The sequence below is a fragment of the Xiphias gladius genome, chromosome 10 (genome assembly GCF_016859285.1).
Source record: "Xiphias gladius isolate SHS-SW01 ecotype Sanya breed wild chromosome 10, ASM1685928v1, whole genome shotgun sequence".
Taxonomy (NCBI): Eukaryota; Metazoa; Chordata; class Actinopteri; order Istiophoriformes; family Xiphiidae; genus Xiphias; species Xiphias gladius.
In genome coordinates this window covers 25835037-25859433 of record NC_053409.1, presented here as the reverse complement: position 1 = coordinate 25859433, position 24397 = coordinate 25835037, and the positions used below count along the sequence as shown (strand labels likewise).

General features: G+C 43.6%; 1 protein-coding gene across 1 annotated transcript in view; it reads right to left on the bottom strand.

Moving 5' to 3' along the window:
• Positions 1 to 443: 443 nt before the first annotated feature.
• The window catches only part of akap6 (A kinase (PRKA) anchor protein 6), a 190619-nt gene continuing 166665 nt past the window's right edge, over positions 444 to 24397 (bottom strand). Inside the window, exons 18-22 of the mRNA XM_040137439.1 lie at positions 24166 to 24318; positions 13026 to 16049; positions 10777 to 12102; positions 7616 to 7714; positions 444 to 4417 (exon numbers count right to left, since the gene is read on the bottom strand). Coding sequence (XP_039993373.1) covers positions 4373 to 4417; positions 7616 to 7714; positions 10777 to 12102; positions 13026 to 16049; positions 24166 to 24318 — 4647 coding nt within the window. The 3' untranslated portion in view covers positions 444 to 4372. The remainder of the gene's footprint in view (positions 4418 to 7615; positions 7715 to 10776; positions 12103 to 13025; positions 16050 to 24165; positions 24319 to 24397) is intronic.

Genomic DNA, 24397 nt, shown 5'->3' with positions numbered 1-24397 from the left:
ACACCACTGTAGACAGACAGGTAGAAACTCACTAGCCTAGCAACAGTAATGCTACAAAGAACCCACAATGCAACATTCTCTTAAGGCTCAAAGTGAGGACATGATTCAAAGAGAACATTGCTGTTGGAAATACACACGTCTTGTCCTCAAATATTATTCCTTGATAGAGAAAATAAACTCATAAGGTCCATTTAGTAGCTGTTCTGCTTTCAGTTATATCAAATGATCATCAGCAAACAAGAGTTTTTGGAATTTTTTCCAAAACTGATCACTTCTCGTCTATGTTGACTCACAAACCTTTGTATTATATTTTGTATTTGTATTTGAATTTATTTATTGGTGTAATCAAAACAACAGAGGCACAACAAAAGACGTAGAGCACAAATCACATTCGTCCAAATTTTGTTTTTCCAATAAATTAAGTTTATTTGTCAACAGTTGGTTTTACATTGTAGTTAGCAGGAACCATGCAGTCAAGCTCTTTATGGCCAATACTAATAATAAAGATATTTCACATCACAGATCACATACATAAATAAACACAAACACCAAGCATTCCTCCCTCTGCATTTTACACCAAGGTTTTACACCTTTACATATATACACAAGCTCAACATGAACGTTGCATGGAATTGTTTTTATTTCTGATTTTCAATTTTTTTGTTGCATGTTTTCATCACCTAACTGGGAAAGCAGTGGTTTCAATTAACAAAAAAGGTAGAAGTAGTAACAGTAGAGCAAGGCACACAATTATATTTAAAGATTTCAAACCCTATTTTGTCCTACAACACACACACACACCCCCGTCTCAACACCGATCCCGAACCCCAGCGTCACTGCTAATCATCATCTCAGGAGTCGTCTAGAAAATAAAAAAAAGAAAACAATACATGGTACAGTAGTGGTGTACATACAGCAGTATTAATAACAACACACGTCCTTGTCAACAGTCATCAAACTTTAACGCCTACACAACAACACCGCTTCAGCTTTTGCCAACTTTGGTTGTGTTGCATAGATAAAATACCGTTACCGTTAGATATATATTTATTTTTGGACACCTGATTCAACCGTCAGCTTGGGAGAGGTTTCATTCAGCATGTTCTCAGGCAGAGCTAGAGATGACCCAATGGGTGTGGATAATATTTCCATCTCGAGCACATTGACTTCCTTCTACAACCATAGGTGGAGGTATATCCAACATTTCATCAACTGTTAGGATCAATCGGGGTCTCAAAATAATGATTGATCACAAAAAGTATTTGTTTCCCACTTCCAGGTGATGCACCTTCAAGGGACTCTGCCTAGGTGTTACCTCAAGGCCAGCAGGGTGAACATGCCCTACCCTAAATGAGGGGAAGAGGATTCACCAATCCCTGCCTCTCGAAAAAACGAATGGTAGTTTTCATCAACATTGAAGTTGGAAAATTTTGAGTGTACCACCAAGAAGTTGCAGTTTAATGGCTGTCAAAGTCACTATCAACTGTGCTGAATGAGACTCCTTGACCCTGTCCTTCCCCAAATGAGATGGTCTTTCGCCATTACCGCGACTTTCTCCCTCTAAGGTAATTGTAGCATCAGGTACTCGTTGTTAGCCTACAAAGTTGGAAAATTAGAGTTCAGTTAGAGTTTAACACCAAAGTGTTAAACACCAACTGTGCCAACCGGACTGACCAGGAATACTTGCAGATGACCTTTTGTTGTTTAGGAACTCTCCAAATTCTTCTTGACTACATTGGGAGAAACCCTAAAAAAGGAGGGGCACTGTCTAGTTGACTTCAAGGAAGACTTCCTCTGAAAAAGGCCAGCAGATGGCGAGCAGGTTGAACCTGCCCTTCCCCAAATGAAACGGTCTACAAAAGACTCACCCCAGCGTCATCACCGTTGCCTGCTACAAGACAAGACAGAAAGTCAGGGAGTCCTTGTCAGTCTATTTAGTTGGAAAATTGAACGACTCTTCCGCCGAGAAGTTGCACTTAGATGGTGGACTGACCATGAATGCTTGCAGAGAATGATTTAATACTCAGGGACACACTTTGGGAAATGGTGATGTTGTTGACTTGCCTTCAGGGGCCTCTGAAAATGTGACACAGCTTGTAGCTGCAAGAGTGACAAATACACAGACCAGCCGCAGTCAAAGTAAAAATTAAGATCAAGCATCAACCATGAAGTTGTCCAGTCCTCAACTCCGAAAAGCTCAGGTTGGAGTCGCAATAAAACAGTTTTATATTTTAACATTTTAGCTTCTGTAATACAACTTGTTGGACTCTTGATATTTTGCAAAGATTTGCGTTTGATCGCGGATAAATTTCAACACAGCTGATTATGCTGATGCGAACGTGGGTCCTTTAAGCGTGTTTTAGTATTTGTGGCTTTTATCAAGACCTCATTTCTAAAATCTTTCGTATTTCTCAACGACGACAATGCATCTTTAAATCATGACTAGATTTCTTCGTACTTGTTAACACAAAGTTCTCCCCACCCTTTAAATATTCCTTCATGACCGTTTTAACAAATTTAGTTTGCTTTCTTCAGATTGTAGAGGCTCTGTGGTTGTGTGATGCAGATATTACAGTTTATCTACTGAGTCATACATTATGTGCTGTATAGCTGCAGGATGGCAAGCTTCTGACACAGCTACCACTGTGAATAGACCTACTGTTGGACCGAGTCACAGGACAATAACATGAATACTGACGTCATCTATAGACATAGACCCAGTCTTGGTTCTAGGACACAACATGCTACTTGTGCTACAACACTGCAGCATACAGTTTAACAGTATGTTTATAAGATAACAGAGTGTTCACAACTGCAGCAGAAAAAGTGAGATACAGTATGAAGTCATGCAATCTGGCCAAAGATGTCAGTGTTCCAACGGTGGCAGAACAATACTGAGGTAGCCCCAGAAAACTACAGAAACAGAGGAGGAATTTTGTGGTGGATGAAAAGAAAAGAGCTTGCTGGTTGCTCAGAGACAAGCCCTATATCTACAGCTTGTCAGATTTCAGAGAAATGTTCTAAGTTTAAGTATGTCTACGATTTATGACTGAAAAAATACGTCAATTTAACTGTTTTTAATTCCTAGAAATCGAATTACAACGAGCTGTACAGCTTCGCGGATCTCACCTTTGCTTGTCACCGTTTTCCTGGCCATTTTCCTGTTGCTATTTTTATGGTTGTCGGAGGATAATCCCCTCATTCTTGATCGCTCCAAAAAAAGCCCTTATTGGTCTGGAGTGGCTGATTCGTTGAGACTTAAAAACGACTTATTTTTGCCTGACTCACATTCGATGAATTTAAGGGCAAAAGTGGAACCCGACTGACTCGGCTAGAGCACTCACATATATCTTTGTGCAACCGGCCTCCAGTAAACAACAGAAAGTAGCCCGATTAAGGAAATACAATAAGGAGGGGAGGGTCTATCAAAATGTAAAGCAGTACCGTCCAGCTGATTCCAGATGGGCTCCACATCATTTTCTGTACATCAGTCACATCCGAACCCTCCTTGGACTAATATGTCTTGGTGCTTTATTTGTCCTCCATGAAATGCCAGACGGTTTTGACTTGATGCACTGGTACCGTTTAACGGTTCAAGTGGCATGAGTCAATTCTTATAGCATCCTACTTATTGTTAAGTGTGTTGTGAACCAAACCATGACACACAAATCAAAGTAAAACACATAAAGTTAATAAGAAGACGAAGCCGATTCCGGGTTTCCCTCATTCAGAGTGAAAATGCCATTTTGTGCTGTTGAAAGTGGTTTTTTCTGTTTAGCCCAATCTCATGTAACAAAAACAACATGTAACTATCTGACCTGTGACTCATCCGTGATATATCTCTCTCTTTAGTCAACCTGAAACTCAACCTACTGTAAAATCACTATACTGTTTTATTCCATTTTTAATTCTAATAATCAATCTGATAATCACACTTATATTGTCGGATATAATTTCACTACATAATTTTCCTCTTAACTCTTAAAAACTTCCACTTAATGATGATCAAACTGTATTTTGATGTGAATTCTAAATATCGTCCTCAGATTACGTCAGAAATATTCTCAGCCAAACTCTAAAAGCTTCTTTATGATCAATCAGAAAACCTATTGGACAGTTGAACCCTGAAAGCAGACTCAGTAGTCCCTGTGGATATGATGGATCTGATCACAACGTGTACTGTGTCATCCTCAACTAAGAATTAATCTGAAGGTCACCCTGAAACGACTGGGTGAGTTTTCAGTCCAGTCTTTTGACATCAGACTTGGGAAACCAGAGGTGTGAAAAGCTCCAGAAGCAGAGAGGAGGCAGCTGGAGAGATGAAGCCCAGAAGAGAGATCAGCTCAGCGGGGAGGAGATGGAGAGAGCTCCCTTACAGCTGGACCCTGGAGGTTCCAGCTCCCAACACAGGCAGTCTCTGGATGGATGGAGAGAGACAGGAATGGCTAGTTAGGCACATGTAGAAGGAAAAAAAAATGTTGATCACTCTCAACTTATTTTAAATTAGGTGCATGTTGAGCCAAAGACATTGCTTATGGGGATACATACATTTAACAGGGTCATTATTAAAGAATAAGTTTGGTGATGTATATTTAAATGTTTCTGAGAGTCAACAAGTCCCAAGAAAAGAGCAAAACCAACGCTGAATGTCTCCCACTAACTAGAACTGTGTCTATCCAGAACCTGGTATCTCTGATTCCTCTGAGCCACAGAGCTCCGTCGTTGTACGGGAACTATTAAAAACTCATCATTCAGCCACACTGCTGCACTGGGCGACATGTTCCCTCATCACCATGAACACACACACACACACACACACACACACACACACACACACACCGTCCCGCTGCCACAAATACTCCCCAGAGCACTTAACGTGGATTAATCCCTCGCTGAAAATAGTCCCCATCATGTGCACTACCTCCTCCTGTTTGAGTAGCATTAGCTAAACAGCAGCCAGCTGATTTAGGAAGTGACTACACTTGATTTAAAAAATGAAATAAATTTGCTACGCATTTTAAAAGATGAAACTGTCTGATGAACATGTCTGCTCTAAGCTGTGCTCTTTCTGAAGATTTCATTTTCTACCTCCTTGAACTTATTACTGCGCTGTAGCTTCACTTTAACTGGTTTATCATTATTTGTATCTTATTACATTTGATCATTTTTTAAAATCTCATTTTATTCTGTCTTAAGTGATTTTATTTTGGTCTCTAATGCTTTTCTTTGGCTATATAAAGCACTTTTGAATGCATCTGTGTTTGAAATGTGCGACTGTGTATAAATAAAGCTGCCTTGCCTATTGTTTTATTTTCTATTAATTCTGGATAAATAGTGAAATTAATGAATTTTCTTAAATTCTGTTACATCCTGGTTTCATGTTAATACATTCAACTTGGCTTTTGTACACATTTCATTTATTGTGCTTTTTATTGATCTATTTTGTTCTGTCTTTACAATATTTTCTTCAATTAAATGTATTTAGATTTCATACATCCAGTTGAATATTCAACTACAGCTGCATCTGTGATCTCCTGTCTTTTCTATTCAGTTCCATTCACCGTGCTCACAGACAGTTTCCTCCTGTGTGTATCAGATATTTAGCTTCATGTTCTGTTGGGCTTTTCTATGAAACTTTGCAAACACACACACACACACACACACACACACACACACACACACACACACACACACACACACACACACACACACACACACACCCCCTCTCTCCTATGTGTTTTGCTGCAGACCTTCTGCTGTCTGGGTCACAGAGCACATCATGAGCCGCATTCACGATTGCTTTAATTGCACCTGTGTCTGTGTGTACAGTGTGTGTGTGTGTGTGTGTGTGTATGTGTGTGTGTGTGTGTGTGTGTGCGTGTGTGTGTGCGTGTGTGAACAGGTGGGCTAGACTGGGGCACGCCATGGGGGTCAGGACCAGCTGTACGCATCACTGATATGATGTGTGTGTGGTGCGCGTGTGTGTCCTTTGTCATCGGTTTACATGCATTGTGTGTGTGTGTGTGTGTGCGTGTCTACACGGAGCTTGATTTTGCACTGTAATGTGTGTATTTCTTTGCATGTCAGTGTGTATGCAGGTTTGTCCTCTGGTGTGTGTGTCTGTGTGTGAACAACATGTCTGTCTAACCTGCAGCTGTTGGGCTGTCAGAGCTTCTACCTGGAATTTTATGCCCTGCCCTCAGGGGTGTGCGCATGTGTCGGTTTGTGTGTGTTTGGAGTATGGGGGCAGTAGGTTTTGCTTAGCCCTGGAGGCACCCATTGGGCGGCAAAATCTCTCTCACACACACACACACACACACACACACACACACACACACACACACACACACACGCACACACACACACACAGATTTTGTCAGTGATGATCTTTGTTCGTGTTCTGCAGCTTCCTGGTTTGATCTGATTTTAAAAATAGAAAAGATGATGAAAACCAAAATAAATTCACTGCTTGTGTGCAGCCTGGATCACAAAATTACACAAGAATTCATGCGAAGTGGACCAGACTATTCCGGTCCTTTCTTTTTTAGGAAAGGACGGGAAAAACATGGACATCGGTGGCCTTCGCTGTGCCACGACGCGTATGATGGATGTAAAAACTCTGGACCAACTCAGATGATCGGCGTGAAGGCTGGCGATCAGAGTGGTCTCGCCAGGTTTGTGAAAGGTTTCACATCAGATGAGCAACGTCATAAAAACAACATGAACCAAAGGAAGGGGGGGGGGGCATTTTGCTGTGTAAGAGTGAATTGAAGATCCAGTGTTGGTTAAATGTAACTACCGTTGAGATTCATCGAATCAGTAACTCAATATATTCACCTGCCACATCCTTAGTCGCTGCTGGGAACAAAGTGGCTAATGCATTTATTTCTATTTCAGTTGATAATGTGACGTACGAGCGGCTAATGCTGATGACGTAACGGCGTGCAGCAAGCCGACTTTACTTGGAGCAAGAAGATGTTCTCGGTTTTCGCAGAGGTGCAGCGGCGTCAAAAAAGAGGAGACTTCAGCCCGTTTAAAAGCTTTCATTCCTTTAGCCTGTTTGTTTAATGTGAAGTCTGGTTCGATTTGCAGGTTTCAACCTCTTAAGAGGGAGTTTTTCCTCGCCGCTGTTGCCAAGTGTTTGCTCCTGGGGGAATGTCGGGTCTCTGTAAATATTATTATAAAGTGTACGGTCTAGAGCTGCTCCTTAAGAAAATGATTTATGATTTGGTGCTATATAAATAAAATTGGATCGAATTGAACTTTATTCTCTAGCAAATGTTTTTGAAATAAAAAAAAAAAAAACAAAACGCAGACGTTGACATTTCTTCGCCGATCAGGAAAGTTGAGGACTCTGGATTATGATTGCTCTAAAGCATGCAAGCAACGTTTGGAGCCTTAATGACCTATGGAGCACACGGAATCCATGATTGTTTGTCGAGTTAGTGATGTGCCTCCACTGATGCCTTGCTCCGCCCGCTGCAGATTCATTTGCAAATCCAGAAAACATATGCATGGGTCACACAGAGTACGGTGTATGTTTTTATTAGTGGAACTTAACAGGAAAGGAAGTCACCTCATGTTGCACATCGCAGCCGTGTGTGTGTTAACTTACTCTAACTGTCCCCGGCCTGGCGGTGGGGTGTCTCGCTGAGGCCTGGCTCCGCCCCTGTGCCGCCCTGGTGGCATGATTGACAGCCGGCTGAGAGCTCACCTGACAGGGAGGCAGAAACGGCGAAAGACAGAAAAATGTTAGAGAAAGAGAGAGAAAGGGTTGAGGCAGAAATGGAAAGACGCGAAGGCTGCAAACGGATGAAAAGCAAGAGAGAGAAAGAGAGGAAGAAAAGAGTCAACAACAGAGAGACTTGTTTAGTCACATGAAAGCTAATACATGATACAGCAGAGAACGAGAAAACAATATCCCACTTTATTCTTTTCGTTTAAACAGTGAGAAAGAGAGAGGGGGGAGAGAGGTGGCGATGGATGGTGAGAGAGCGAGTAAAGGAGAGAGACAAACAAGAGAAGGAAGAGAAGAATAAATCAGAACAGCATTATCGGGCTGAAACGTTGTTTGTCTTTGTTTTCTAATCGGCTTGTTCCTTCTTTGAGCCCGAATTGATGAAAAGTTGCAAATTAAAACAACGAGCATCAGGCCGAAAACAATTCTCTCCCCCACTCCACCACACTCTCTTAATTGGTTCAAGACTAATCACTTTGTAAAGACTTGTGTAGCTATTATCCCTCCCCACACGTCTACCAATGCTACGAATTCACACACACACACACACACACAGACACATATGCATACGTAGTCACGCTTACACGCACAAATACTGTACATGCCAGCATGGGTCTACTACATCTACCCCCATCTCTGCCTTTTCTTCTACTCGTCTTTTGTTTGATGCTATTTTAATGAATTTATGAGATAATGAGAAAACTATTGCCCATTGGGACAGAAATGCTGCTGCAAACGCGGTGATTCTGGCTTTAAGGGCTGACGGCGTCATCTAAGTGTCGGGTGAGGGTCAGGATTCCCTCCAAACATCCCCAAAAAACAAGGCAGTAAAATCTCAGTAACAGAGAAAAAAAATACTCAAAAACAAAATTCAAAGGGAAAATTTAAGAAATGTGAAAATGAAACCACATAAACAGAAATGAATCTTCAAAATCCCAAAAATGAAACCTCAAAAAACAAAAACAAAAAGAAAAGAAAAATGAACCGCACACAGAAAGGAATCTTACAATTATGAGATTCTGGGGACAGGGGCAGATGGACATCCTTCCTTGACCTGCCGCCACTGTGACCCGACTTTGAACAAGCGGCAGAAAATGGACTGACAAAAGAAAACGGATTTTATAAAAATAAAATCTCAAAAATATGGCAACTAAATACGTGTTTGACTTCCTGGTTTGACATAGTGATTTTCTTAGCTGTCATTGTCAAGAAATCGCATTTTGAAAAAAACAAATAACGGCCTTGTTAGCAGTCAGCTAACTACTGGTTAGAGCGCTAGCTAGCCTACTGGCTACCTGTATTTTGGAGCAGTTTATGTTCCAGCAGAGCGGGGTTAGCTTTATAAAGCTGGTTAGTGGGACAGCGCTAATATTGCAGTGTCCTACACTGTGGACTGGGTGCCTCCATTTTCTCAATGGTCAGCTCTGTACGGACAGTTTCCGGTTGGTTGGAGGTGTTAATCTGCGTGGTAAACCTTACCAAAGCCGAGTCCTACACCAAAACACTGTTCGCATTTAATTGGCCTCCCCGAGCTGATCCACTGATTAGTGCAATCCCACTAAAATTAAGTGATTTTGGTCAGTATTTCACTGTTATCAGTGTTGTTGTGACCCGGCCCTTTGCGATGAGAATTGTTCATTCTGCCCAGCACTTGATTGCTGTGGCATGTAATGAATATTGCAGCATCCGGTTGCCACGAGTGGGACCTCTAAGTCCTGTTAATATATTCTCGGCCTTGTGGAAAACATTACACTGTCTATTAGTGGATAGTTTGGAAAACCAGAATCTGTCCGAGTAATTGTTTTGATCAGCCAGCAGAAGATTAATGAATGTGATTTTTGCCCCATGGTGCAGTAAAAGTCTTATTTGTTGCAGTCTAAACACCACAAAGGACATGTAGCCCACATAAACATGAACCGTGTGAAAAACAGCTACAGGCTGCTCAGCACTGTTTCAGAAATGAGACAACCTCTTCAGCTGAGCTGTGCTCCTCTTTCAGATAGTAAAAGTTGATAAACAGAGGAGGCAGCAAGGTTGCAGAGATGGTAAAAAATGCCAAACTCATTTGCATAAGGAAATAGAAAACTTAAAAAGAGCACAAACATGCTAATTCAGCGATGAAATGAATTGAACGATCACTGCGGGAAGGGAAAGCTCTTAGCTGATGAAGCCTAATAAAATCTGACTGATAGTAATTATGCTGATGTTGTTCTGTGGACCTTAACCTTCTAACTAAAAGTGAGAATTCTGCAAATCCCCCCTTCCATTAACACCTGAGGGAGGAGAGAGGGATGAGGCAGAAGAAGAGAGGATGGAGGGGGAGAGGAAAAACAGAAAAAGGCGTGAGAAGATGAGAGGGAACATAAAAGAAGAAATGTAAACTGGAAAAGTGAAGAGAGAGAAAAATACCTGCAGGAGGAAAGGAAAATTAGAGGGCGGGAGGAGGACACCGGATGACGAGAGACGGGAGAGGAGGGGATGGCGAGTACAGGTGAGGAAAAAAAGAAGAGAAACCGAGGAGAAGATGTGAAAGTGCAAGAAGAAACAGCAGAATAGGGACGGAGAGGATAGGAAATGAAAGAGGATGAAAGAGGACAGGGGGAAGGGAGGAGATGCATGAGAAAAGCAGAGGATGGGGAGGAGTGTACGCTAGTGATGAGAAAAAGAAATAAGGGAGAGGAAGATAAGGCTAAGAAAGAACATGAGGAGAAAGACTTAAAGACGAGAAAGTAACGGGGAAATGGGACCAGAAAAAAGAGGAAGGTGAGAGTATGGGTGTGAAATGGAGAGGAGGAGGAGGGAGGGCAAGGAGGAGGAAGAGGAGGGGGAGGAAAGGGGAGGTTACGCATATCAGCACCTCTCACATCTGTCCGGCCTCAGAAATGGAAATGAGGGAAACGCACACCGGCCTCATTACTTTCATACCCACTGAGGGGCTCGGCTTGGACTAATACCTGGAGTAAAGAGGTGAAGTGCAGTATCAATGCCCTGTATAATGTCCTAAGATAGCAGATCGGGCTAATATGTGGAACACTAACCTGCTTTGCCGCCACTGTCTTTGCTTCCTGCTGCGAGCCGCTCCGCCCTCTTCTCCCCTTCTCCTCCTGCTTCACCCGCCAAACATCCACATCTCCTCGCCTCTCCCCCTCCTCCCTATCTGCCTCTCTCATCGCCGAGCAGTTAATTTTGGGATTAATACGTGTGACGGCTGTCTCTTTTGAGGGATTTGTAGCGGAGCTGCAGACACTTATCTTGGTCATTACGGCGCCCATATTGGATTCAAGCGTTTTAGTATCTGCCAAACATTCGGCTGCGGAGGAGTCTATCGGGGCGACACGCGCCCAGGGATTAAGATAAGGAGGCCCCTCATTACGACTCGTCTCCTCCTGCAGCGCACTGACACTCACAGCGACCGCGACTTCTCTTCCAGCAACATCACAGAGGAGGTACGGGTCCTCACCCCTCTTCTCTTCCTTGGCGCCAGAGGACACGGGCAGAGGAGAGGGAGGGTTGTCTTCTTTTGGTTCGGAGCCGGGCCCCTGGAGGGAGGCAGAGACGGTCGTTGAGGGCCAGGAGGTGGAAAATGAGCTGTAACAAGGCTCCGGGAGAGGAGAGAAGCAGCTCCGTGTTTCCTCCGTTGTCACTGCGGGACTGGACCCTTGAAAATACAGGTTGTCACGGTTTCTAACCAAAACAGACTCCTTTGAGGGAGACAAGTGGCTCATACTATCACTTGGTTTAGGACTGGGCCCCTCTTGAGGCAAATATTGACAAGTATCACTTGGTTTTGAACAAGGCAAGAATGCTTGACTGGCATTCCGGTTGTAGCCAGGGTCCAGTGAGGACAAATTCTCCACATTCTCCTTCAGCAGGTACCTCTGTGGTTTCCCGGTGACCATGCTGTAGCAGAGAGGCGGGCCCAGGTAAACCTCCTCTGTGCAGGCTGCACACAGGGTCTCCTCATCCCTGATGTCGGGGCTAGTGGGCAGGGATAGAAAGGGGCTAGTCGACTCTTCAGTGTGGCTACCATTAGAAGCACTGCGAGTCTGGCTATCAGCTGACTTCAGATCAAGAGCACATAGGTTCTTCTTGGAGTCGAGGCTAGGAGAGGAGCGTTCGGAGGACTGCGCTGAGACGGAGGCTGCTATTTGTTGTGCGGTGCCTGCAAACAGCTCAGGGCTCGGGCTGCGGAGGCCTTGTGTTGGTGTGACGTAAGACGGGATGCTGTAGGGCGCCGGAGTGGAGCTCTTGTCCTCGGAGCACTGACTGACCTCGCCGCAGTCGCTGTCATGGGAGGAGAGAGACAGGTAGGAGTAGAAGTCTCCCTTACGAAGGTGGAGAGGCCGGTGGGAGTGTTCGAGCACCTGAAAGGAACAGGAAGCAGAAGGTCTGTCCAGAGTTTTTGTTTGTTTTTCTGGTTTTTCTTGTCTGACCTGAGCGTCGAAGGAAAGACAGTGCCCTATGTTTCACAGATCCTAAAGCCCTCGCAGACAAATCTGTGATATTGACTAATTCAGATTCAGAACCACTACGGATATAAGTTAGGATAACTCTTGATGCTTTTATTCTACGTTGTGCTTCACTTTTATTAAAACCTCTTATTTGTTTTTCATGAGATGTATTGTTTTATTTATTTAGTTTGATTTATTTATTTTTGAAGTGACTCTCTCTGACCCGTCATTGTTTTCATTTTCTATTATGCATATTTATATATTGGTGCTTTATTTATATTTTAACATACCTAACCTAATTACCCAACCACCCAGCCTTGATTTGCATATTAATATTTTACACTCAGACACATTTTACAGGGGAGCAAAGTTTTCTGGCTGATTTCTTTTTCTTTTCAGAATTGAAATGAAGACTGAAAACTGATTAGCTTTTAGATTACTTCACTTGCAATAGATACTGAAGAAATTAGTTATTACATCCTAAAAGTTATGATCTGTGATGCGATTTATTGAATTACTCCAACTCAGTGAACAAATCAACTAAGATAACTTTTGCTACTTTTGGATTAATTTTTTCCGCAAAACGTACACAATATATGAAGTCAAACAGGACTTCAAACATTGCATCTCCAAAAATATTCAATCATTTCTGTAGTTTATTATCAACATTTGCAGCCATACCGAACTCTTACTTTAATTTCTGCTTAATCGGGTTTTTGCATTTACAATGTAACTATTTGCATGTGTTTTCTTTGTAACGAAATTCATAAGAAGCTGATTATTTTTCCGTACAACTCGGTTGGAGTTCTGCATTTTTTTTAGCACGACTACTATACCTTTTCTCTGATCTGTGCTAGTGATGCGGGGCCTTGGTCTACAATGGACCCGCTCGTCTCGGCCTGGTTCGGTTCTTCAGGCTGATTCTCTTTGCTCTTCAGTGCCAGTGAGGTCAAGTCGATAATCTCCATTACAAAGTCATGCACGTTCTCTTTCTTGCCCTTGTCTGCACTGCATGGCTGGACGGAAGAGGGAGAGGGGAGGTGGTTGTAGCAGGATGAATGAGAGCTGTGCCGTCTTTTTGGAGGCAGGGACGATTCTTTGTCTCTAACTTCCCTCCTTGTCTCCTCTGTCACAAAGGAGGAGAATTTGAACTTTTCCTGAATCGTGATGGCCTTCCTTCCGCCAGCTGCTGGCCTTCTGTTGTGCAAGACATTGTGGGATCTGCAGTCCTCAACTGGCGAGAGGGAAGGAGGCGAGGGGAGGGAGGAGCTGTGGCAGGGCAACTCTCCCCGCAGCTGTCCCACCAAGGACGAAGCACGTTTGGACGCAAATGGGGGAAGTTCAGAGGCTGGTGATGAGGAAAGCTGCTTCGTTGAGTTTGATTCTATTTTCACCATCAAATCGCTAACATCCTGAACTGACTCTCCTGTTTTGGCGAACACATACGATTCCCTCAGTGACTCTCCTTTCTTCGTGAACACGCTGGACTCCTCTCTGAGGAGCTCATCATCTTCGTCTTTCCCTTTCAAACTGGTCTGGTCCACATTTCCGTTCTCCACGTCGTCTACAAACTGGCTGATGTAGCTTCTTGTTGCATTCCTCCTGTTCTCCTCCTCTTCCTCCTGTTCTGCCTTATCTCTTGTTGTTTTGTTGTTGCCGCTGTTAGTGTTGGTTTCTATTAACTTTGCAGCTGAGCGATTTAGAAAACAGTTTTGCTCCTTGTTCTGAGAGGAGGTGGTGAAGGTGGAGGACAGGTGGGTTCCGCACTGCAGCTCATCCCGGAGGCCTGCCTCACTTTTAGAGGAGGAGGAAGAGGAGTTGCGAGGAGATCGGATCCAACTCTGCAGCTCCCGCTTCATGTACTCCAGCCCCAGCACGTAAGAACCCTCCATCTCCTCTTCATCGTCATCCTCATCGTCCTCGTTACCAGAGGAGGCACCGCTCAGCCTCTGCTCCTCTTCATCTTCTCCGTCCCGTACGCCGAGCTCCTCCTCAGTGAGTGTGAGGGTGGAGGAGGACAGGAGGTCGCTGTCGTCCTCGTCCTCATCTGTGCATGCTGATGTACAAGACACGTTGACCACCATGCTCAAGCTCGCTGCATCTGCTTCATCCATCCCTTGCCCCCCTCGGCTGCTTCCGTGGCAACGTTTCCTATAAGATCCTGAGTTGGCATTTGCTGCCATGGTGGGATCCAGGAAGAGGTGCCGTTGATTTCTGAGCATGGCGAAATCTTCAGACCCCAGAGACGAGTCCTCGGTGCTGCTCAGTTCCGTTAACGATGCTGTTGCTGAAATCTCGTTGATCACGGACGGCGGTCTTTTCCGTGACGAGCCTGAAATCCCAGAGAGGGGTGTGGGTTGACCACCGAGAGAAGGGGAGGCAGGGAGTTGGCTCCGCTGCGGGGAGCTGCTCCGAAGCGTTATGTCAGAAACACTGCGGGTCATCTTTGTCGCCAGAGGACTCTGGATGTTCTCCAGGCGCTTCAGGAGATCAAGGGTTCTTCGGCTCAGCTCCCCAGATGACGGTTCTCCCTGCACATTTTCAATCTTCTTCTCCTTTCCTGGTTCAACTCCATCTACCTCTCGGCTCTGCCCCGGGTCCACGTCCCCGAGGCTGGCCAGGCTGCCTCCAGTCTCCCCTTCAGTGCTGCGACACGGGGCCAGGCAGCTCTCCAGAGACGCACTACGGTGCAGTAGGTCTTTGGAGGGAAATAACTCCACACCCAGAGCCAGCAGGGACTCCAGAGAGGAGCCCTGAGATAGTACTGGACTCGATGCCTGCGGGCTGAGAGCAGGAGGAGTCTCCAAACCGTTAAACTGGTCAACTTTGAACTCTGTGATGCCACTGTGGGACATGACGGCCGTGGAGGAATCTACACTGAGTCCACCCACCTCAAAGTCTGAGTCAGAATCTGCAGGCGTCAGGATCCCACGCCCATTGATTAGGATCTCAACCGCTTCACCTCCTCCCCTCCTGTGCCTCTTCCTTTTCTCCTCCCTCCTCCATCCTTTCTCCTTCTTGTTATCTTCTGTCTTGATTCTTTGGTCGTACTTGGTGATATTGTCTTTGTGCAGAGCCAAATCAGTTTCATCTTTCCTCTGCTCATTTTTGTCCTCCTTTTCCTCCTTTCCCCCCTGATCATCTTCCTGTCCCTGGACTTCAGAGTTTATTGTCATCTCTGTGTCTCCTGTGTCACTAACAATCCCACTCTCGCACTCTGACCGGCGACTGTTTGCCGACTGGCCGCTTCCTCTGCCACCCTCCCTCTCACTCTCCCTATCCTGGTATCCAATGATCCTATCTCCTTCTCGGCTGTTTGACATCAAACCTCCCAGGAGGTCTGGGAGGGATTCGATGGAGGAGAAAGAGGAGTCCTTACTCAGGCTCTTCAGCAGGAGTTGTTGTTTTTGTTGTCCTGATTTGGTTTTCTGCAGTGAGGAAGAACTGGGAGAAAACTGAGGCTGTTTGTATAACTCAACATTATGGAGGCTGTACACCTGGTAGATGTTATTGTTGTTAGGTGGGACAGTTCGGGAAGTTACACTGGGCTGGACCTCTGATGAAGATCCTGTCATTGTATCGGACATATTCCCAGGACACTGACTGGCTGGGAAACTGGTTCGAATCCTGTCAGGTTGATTCCCATTGGACAGAACGCTGTCCAAAGGCAGAGTTGGTTCTGGGGGGAGGTTTTGCGTAAGGTCGGGTTCTGGTACTTCTTGCAGCCCTGGTTCTGTGATTGTCATATCTGTTTCATCCCATTCCCAGGAGTCATCTGGCGCCGGTGCCACTGGACCAACTGGGACTGGGCTGACCTGGCGAAGGTCAACTAGACCTGGTTCAAGAAAGTTCCCAGGAACCTGAAGACAAAAGTGAAGACAGAGAGAAAAAAGAAAACATGTTTGAAATTTCTCAGCAAGAATAAAGAGGATTCCAAGTGGCTTGCCCACATGAATGAAGAAATAAAGAAAAGGAATGAAGAAACAAAACAAAAATGAATGAAAATTTGAACATATTTCCAGATTCTTCATGTTAGTCATGCCAGTGCAAAGCCCTTAAAAATGATTTCCCGCCCAATGCAAGACGTCATACACAGAAAATCAATGAGTCGAGGATTGTAACTAAATACCCAAAGTACAGTAGATTTGACATTATATCGGCCCCATCTTAATTCTATGAATTATTGTACATCCAATTTTCAAGGTCCTCAGCTTCATCACTGGAAATCATGGCTGGCATAAGGTGGTCATCTACAGAATTTAATAAATTAAGAAGAAAAAAAAAAACATTCATCGACTTCACCCACAACTTTATTCCTTGAAATTAAACGCCGTGTGTGGGTGTTCACCACTTCATACAAGTTAAAAACTCCTTCTTAACAAGTCATTTTGGCAGTTATTGAGTCCTAAATCAGTCAAAATCTTCCTCAAAGCAAGTGTCATTTTCTTGATACTGGTGGAGCAATCTGTCTAATAACGTCTTGTTATATGTTACTGACAGAAATTTCTAGGAAACTCCCGAAACAGAGCTTAATGACTTAACATTTCTTCTTCTCAGAAAGCCTAATACGAGGAAAAAATGGTCTGTTCAGACAGAAGTCAAATGCACCGTAATTTCAAATCCAGAGGATCAAGTTTATAAGTGCGTTGTTAAAGAAAGGACGTTTTCTATTATCATTTAAAGTGCAACGAATGTTTTATTTTGTGTCTTTAAAAAGACGCTTTGTAAATCCTGTATCCGCTCTGAGAGCGCTGTCTCGACTCAGGCCTGTGTTTGAAAGAGACACACTGGCACCCGACTCTGAAAGAACACGTTCTCTGATCATTTAAAAAAGAGTAAAATCAGCCCACCCCAAAGCAATTGCTCATAAATCTCAACACAAATTATTCCGCTCTGGAACAAAGCGATGAATTATTCAAAAACGACTTCTGAGAGAAAGAGCACGAAGCTGAAAACCCCAAAGTAAATACGTAATCAAAATCCTTCAGAAAGCTCTGCTGTCTAAAAATATGCTTAGACACAGGAATTCTTCCCTTCCACAGACATAATTATACAAATTGCTCCGCGTCTCGTTAACAAGAGAGGGGGGTAATTCGTATTAGCCATTCATAGCCTATTAATCTAATAAACTAGTTGGCTCTGTGTGCGTGTGAGAGTGTGTGTGTGTGTGTGTGGATATGGGTCTGTGTAATGAATTTCTATTAGATTTGTGTTTATTCCCCTTGTGCTGATAAGGGAGATGGGGGTAATGACTGAACTGGGTTTTGCCACTGCAGACGCATTCAAAAACACATTCAGTGCTGAGGGGAAAAGCTATCAATCAGGCTAATCCAATCAAATCGAGTTTTTGATGACCCACGAAAACCTTGAATATAATTTATATCTGTAATTTATATCATTTCTACAATTTTGTAACAGTTTATAGCTGAATTGCCGGTACTTTTACAAACCCCAGACAGAAGAGGGAGGTGACTCCTGGTGTCCACCGGCCACGGTTCGCTTCACTTTTTTTTTTAAATGCAGAAAATAACTCTAAAGTGTCGCTGGGAACCTGCCAAAGAGGAAGAGCTGGCAAGCAGGTAGAGCAGACAAATTCACCAGTCAAACATTGGTGATGATTTCCAACCCAGACCCCAGCAACATGCCAGGGCATCCCTCTGTAAAGTGCCTGTCCAGATGTTCCGGAAGCTGACTCTAGAGACACCAGGAGAGTTTCTGCAGGATTTAGTGGCCTTGGAGGGCCCAAGTGCAATCAAATTGAATTTAGATTGTTAATAAAAGCAAGTCGTTTCTTCTGATTTTTGTTATACATCTGTAACTGACATCTAGGCGAGATTTTTGTCTCGAGCCTTGAAATGTGAAATGTTTGAAGGTTTTTGAAATGTAGTGAGAGGACTAGAGGACTGGCCTATTTCCAGAGCTCTGAGGTGTGCAAGGAGAACTGTCCCGTGGGGTTCAGTGGTTAAAATACGTTTGGTATTGTTCTCATTCACGGCAGTTCCTGCTGACTCCTCTCTGAAGAAAAAAAAAAAAATCCTTATCCCAACATGGTTTGACTCAACTTTATGAACTAACAGAGACCAACGCAGAGAAAAAAGGAGATAAACTTGGTTGCTACGTCTACGTTTATGTTTGATCAAAAAAATCTTTAATTTATGTTTAAATTGTTACAGTTATGAAAAAGGGAGACTAACTGATCTAGAGTGGTTAATAGAGAAAAGCGCTGGACAGAACGAACAACATAGTGATGATCTGGCTTTTCTCAGAGCCTTACCCTTAGAGAAAAGGTCACAGGGTCATTAAAAGCAAAAGCGTTCATTATCTTGGAACCAGGAAAGGGATTGGTAGATCTCATGTCAATGTGCCGTACGACAGGCTGATTTGCACAGAAAACAGGTTCAAATAACCTGGCCGGTTTTTTGGGTCCAGTGTTTTTCACGTGAGCATGTTCACGTGAACACCATCAGAGTCTGGTGTTTACAGCGGCTCCTCCTAATGCCATTTTCTGCCTTAATCACAGCCTGTCACAGTGTCTGTGTGTGTGCATGCGAGGGACCTGAGCAGTGTTTTTTTGTGGTGGAAAAGGGAAACTTTTTCCCATTAGCTCTGGTTTGACTGCTCCCATTTGTTAGCATAGCATCTGCTGGAAGGCCCAAGGAGAGCAGAACTATCTAGCAGCGTCTGGGTGATTATTCATGTGCCTGCGCTCCTCCTGGTGCCGCTGCCGCCGCTGCCGCTACAGTCTCTGCTGGCTCTCTCCTGTACCAGTTGTCAAAGTGCTAAGGGAGCCCGGCGTCAATGGTCTGATTCAAAATGAATAGAACCGCACAGATAAATCACCTCTCCATGCAGAGTGGAGGAGCAGACAGGCTGCTTTGAATGTAATTGCAAACGGTGAATGAAAACCTCCATATGTTGCTCATAACTCCTCTCTAAAATATATTTCATAATCATGAGGAAAGTGTTCCAAAATATAATTTCCATATATTACATCCGACTTACAGGTACACTTTGAGAAACCTCATCCCCACAACACCCTGCAGCTTTAATTTAGACTCATTTACATCAAATCAACGATAAAAACAGGATTCTTCATCTGGTCCCTGAAGAGCAGCGCATACACACGTGGTCGTGCAATAAGGAGAGAAGACAATGTGCCCCACGCCATAACAACGCCTCTGATACAAAATCACATACCCAAAACAAACCAGTGCCGTGTGAAAAATCACGGACTGCTACAGTCATAGAGATCACCCTCACGGTTCTCATCCAAGATATTTGATGATTTCAGAGGCATGATGTCGTGTGATGCTGATCCGTTGGTCTGTCTTTCCGACCAATGAGCACAAGATGTTCCGGCCAATTTCCCCCCGAAAATTGCCATTAAATCTGTCGTGGACGTTTGTTATTCTCAGAGGATGAGTCTTAAAGGAGCAGTTTGACATATGGGGGAACAAGCTTATCTGCCTTCTTGTCGAGGGTTAGGTAAAAATATTTGACGCTCATGTCTTTGTGTTAAATACAAGGCTAGAGCCAGAAGATGGTTAGCTGTTAGGCTAGCCGCTTCCCCCTGTCGGCGGTCTCTATGCTAAGCTAAGCGAGGGTGATATTCTTCTTCTTATCTTACTCTACGCAAGACAGCGAAGAAGCATATTTCTCAAAGTGTCAAACTATTCCTCTAATGTTTTTGCCAATCTCCTGACCTTTCCTCCAGCGCCAGCAAACACTAAAATTTGTGGTTGTATCGACTGCCTCATTTTTCACCTGAGCTCTTTAAAGATACAGACATTACTTTCAGGAAAAGTCTTGAAAAATGTTCACTTCTATTGGAAACAGGCTGAACTAATCTCGCTGCATTGACAGATTTTTTTTATCACTTGACTTTAAAAATAAGACTTTTACTACTAAATAAGATGGAGATTTTTGCTGTGAAAACAGAATGTTTCTGTTTACTTCAGTTTACGTAATGATTATCAGTTGATTTATTGATAATTTATTGTAAAATAATGTCAGTGTTTAAGCCCAAAAGAGTTTATATTTAGAAGCATATAAAACTGAGAAAACCAGAGCATGTTTCAGGTTTTTCCATGATAAATGACTCCCAGGTTCGATCGGATGTCCAAACTGTCCGCAATTCATTGTGTGACAATCAACTCATCGATTAATCGACTAATTGTTCCAGTGGTCTGGGTTTTACACTGCGAAGTTGTCCAGATAGTTTTGCAGTCCTGCTTTGAAAGAAAACCTCTTTGAATATGAATACAATGATTCTGTGTGAAGTCTGAAACGTGTACACCAGCAGCCATTTGTGTGCAAGCAAGCAGACTCATTCACACACACTCTCTCAAGCACACACACGCACACGCACACACACACACACACACACACACACACACACACACACACACACACACACACACACACACACACACACACACACACAAAACAGACACACACACACAGACCAGCAGAGGACAATCGTTTTATCACTCAGCAGAAGTGTTTTTTTATAAGCTAAACCACACAGATATATGCCTCTCTGGTTCTTTCTCTCTCTACATCCCTCCCAATTCTCCCTGCTTTCCTCTCTCCCTCCCTCTCTCTTTATTCCTCTCCCATCTCCAGTAGAAGTGAAATTACTCTCCAGCCAGGCAGCGAGGTCAGAGTGTCTGGCCTCTGTTATTTGTCTTCTCCTCCTCTACAATGTGTGTGTGTGTGTGTGTGTGTGTATTTGTGTATGAATGTACAAGCGAGTGAGGGGGAGAGAGAGTCCCACCTCCAACAGCACATGAACAGCAGAATTACGCTGATTTCTACTTTTTTTCAAATTCATAAATGAGGTTCTGAGGCTGTTGTTTTAGTTGGAGTAATTAGGAAAATAAGATCCCATAAAATAACCTTGTAAACACTTGGTGGCTGTTCATTAAAAACGCCCCCCGCCCCAAAGAATCAGTCACTGAATAACTATAATAAATATAAGTATGGCCAACTTATACGATAAATATAAGTTGGCCGTGTAGTTTCAAAATCACGTTAAGGGAGTTTGGTGAGTTTTCTGAGTTACATTAGTATCATTAGTAAACACTGTCTAAGTTTGTTTCCACCCCCTGGTTTTATGGCGACATCTTCAATTAGCAAATAAACATTTGAGTGGACACAGCATAAATTACAAAATATAAAAAAAAAATAATAATTATATTCTGTTCTATAATATATTATAAGATTTAGCAAAGAGGGTGAGATAAAGCTGATGGAAACACATTTTTATGATAACAACTTGATGTTGCTTCTGCCTCGGCCTCTTCTGTGCTCACCATTACAGGTCTCCGCCAGACTACCGACGTTCTTTCACAGCTCATCCCTAAAATCACCGTCTGTCATTACGAAAGTATCCGATAGCAAAGGAACGTCCTCATTTCAAACAGCCTGGGCAGCAACAGAATTTCAGACCCAAAATTAGGATCCTAAGCCAGTGACATGCCAGGATATATTTGAGTCACTGATGCTCAGACAATTATGTAATATGTCACATCGTCTTATATACACTTTCTTATACGTAGCTCACAGAAGCATGCACCGATTTACATTTGGTTTTGCCGAAAACGAACCAATGATTGATCTTTACCTCAATCTCAAACCAGAAACTGAGCTTGTGAGCTTGTGAGCTGTCGTCTGGCTGTGCTCTGTTAGCTTTAACTTTGTGTTGTATTTGTATTGTATTCTCTCTTTCCTCTCGCAACCCCCCCCGAGCTCTTAACACATCACTATCCATCAGTTAATGCTCTCAGATGCACATGGCATTGTGTGCTTCGACGTGCAAGCATTTATATAAGACCGTGTATGTATTTATTTCAGTGTGTGTGTGTGTGTTTGTGCAGTTTTTGTGAACCTACATGTGTGTTACTCTGTGCGTCTGATTGAGACTTAACAGCATTTTATGCTTACATAAGTGTGACTCTTTATGTATGTGTGTGTCTGTGAAAGCCTCCACTTTGTATCTAAATGCACCCGTCCTTCTTTCTCTATAGAACCATATTCATCACTATTAGAAACCCCTAAGAGCTCCATTCTGCTGAAGCTCTCTGCCTTCGCGTTACAGCGGCTGAATAAAGCACTCAGCTCTCTCGCTCTCTCTCTGCTTCGTTTGCCCTGAGCAGCTCGGCTGCGGACGGCTCCCTCGCGAGCGATATTTCTCTTAACACCCGCAGCGCTCGGTGCATCACGTCGGCAGACGAGCTGCACATGCTGAGCTGTCATCCTGCAACCTAAAACCAACGTTGTGATCAGCGAGCGGCTCGTACCTCGGGCGTGGAACCTGAATCGGTTTGTTGGCTGCAGATTTCTAATAAGACAAACCTTTTGGAGATGCGCCGTCGTGGTGGCAGACATGCGTGGTGTTCTGATGTGCAAACTGTCACAGTGTTGAAATCTCATTTGCCAAGTTTCTTTTGTTTGTGGAGGAGGTGGCAGAGGAAACATTGTTTCTGTGACACTGATCGCACTGGAGAACTAACAGATTAGTTTTTTCAATCGGCTGCTTCTGGACTGTTTCACTGATTTAGAATGGAGTCGTTGTATGAAGCGTCGTCCTCTGTTGGCTTTTATAAGTCAAAATAGACACAGATACTTTTGCTCTGATAGCAGCTGAGCATCACCACCGCGGTGACAGTTAGTCTGAGTGGATATCAGTCCATTGTACCGACGATCACGAACAGCAACTGGCAACTGGGGGCCAGATTTCAGATTATGAAAGCTTCTGCAGATAATCGTGGTCCCCAGAGAGAGATTCCCAATGCTCTCACTAACACTCTGACCTTTCCTCTAGTGCTAAAATTTCCCCCTTTCTGCAAGAATTATTAAAAAGTAACGGACACTTTGAAACACAATTTACCCATGAACCCTCTTTTTTCTTTTCACAAGACAAACTATATTATTAGACTCTATGACTACTTATAGTAACAGCATGTTGAGACAGAAGAAAAACAATGTACGTGCAGTTTAGCAGTGTTCCTTATTTGAAAACAAAAAAACTGAAGAACTGACATCTCACAGTTTACATGTAACTGGGAACTCCTCGCTATCTGGAAGCCCACGAAGTTAGTAGCCAGGTGCCAAGTCCAAATTTAAAATGATAAATGCGCAATTAGTGTATAAAGAGAAGACTGCAGTTTTGTTGTGATTTATTAGCTGGGTTTCATAAATACATAAACTTGGATGTCACTGGCACAACAACGATAGGAGACACAGCAAAGCATCAGATAATGTGCATGTGCAAGGGAGCATGTAGAGGGAGAAAAAGAGGGAGAAAAAAAAAAGGCCCAAGAATTGACCCTTGAGGAACTCCACAGGTCAGAAGAGCACCATAAGATACTCGAGATGCAGTGTGCGCCTCCTGTCAAAACATAACAGGCAACCACGGAGTGACAAGGGATCCAGGAAACCCATCGGCTATTCCACTTACTTTTTCACTGGAGTTACTCTTAACCACTCCCACTCCCCGTGGGACGCTCCAAGCCTCTTCAGTGCGTGTTGCATTTCACTGCATACACACAGCCTCCGAGAAATTTTTCTTATTTAATCACGACCAAACTGTTAATTTTTTGCTTTTTGTTGCACAGTTTTACCTGAGGAACAAATAAAAGAGGCAGGACTGGCTGTTGTTGGCATTAATTACTGTAAGTTTTTAGGAAAGTAATCTCAAATGATGATGAAAATTGACTTTATAAGAATAAATGAGAGTGTGTTTTGTTCCAGAGTTGATGCTTATTTCACAAAACATTATAACACCGTCTCAGGTTGTAAAGATTGTTCCATTGCTAAAACACTGCAGCTTCAATTACAGCAACATCTGTCTTTCACGCTGGATTTTAGCATCAAATCAAGCTCTGACATGCTCACAGAGTGTGACAGTGCGTCAGCTGATTGCCTGCACTGTAGAGTGAAGGATGTAAAGTGTAAATGTCAGATCGCTCTAACCTGCTGCTCTCCCAGCTCTCTCTTCAGTCGGTTCTGCCACTGCAGCGCCTGCATCACAATTGCCTCCCACCTTCTCTCCAGGTTGATTGACAGCAGCTGCAGGGCCTCCCGGTGCTGCTCCGCCTCCGGGCCGACCTCTGCCATGGGGCCCGACTGTCCCAGAGGTGGGGATTGGAGAGAGACAGTTTTATCAGAATTATAATGCCAATTATCATACTAATCATATGATTAA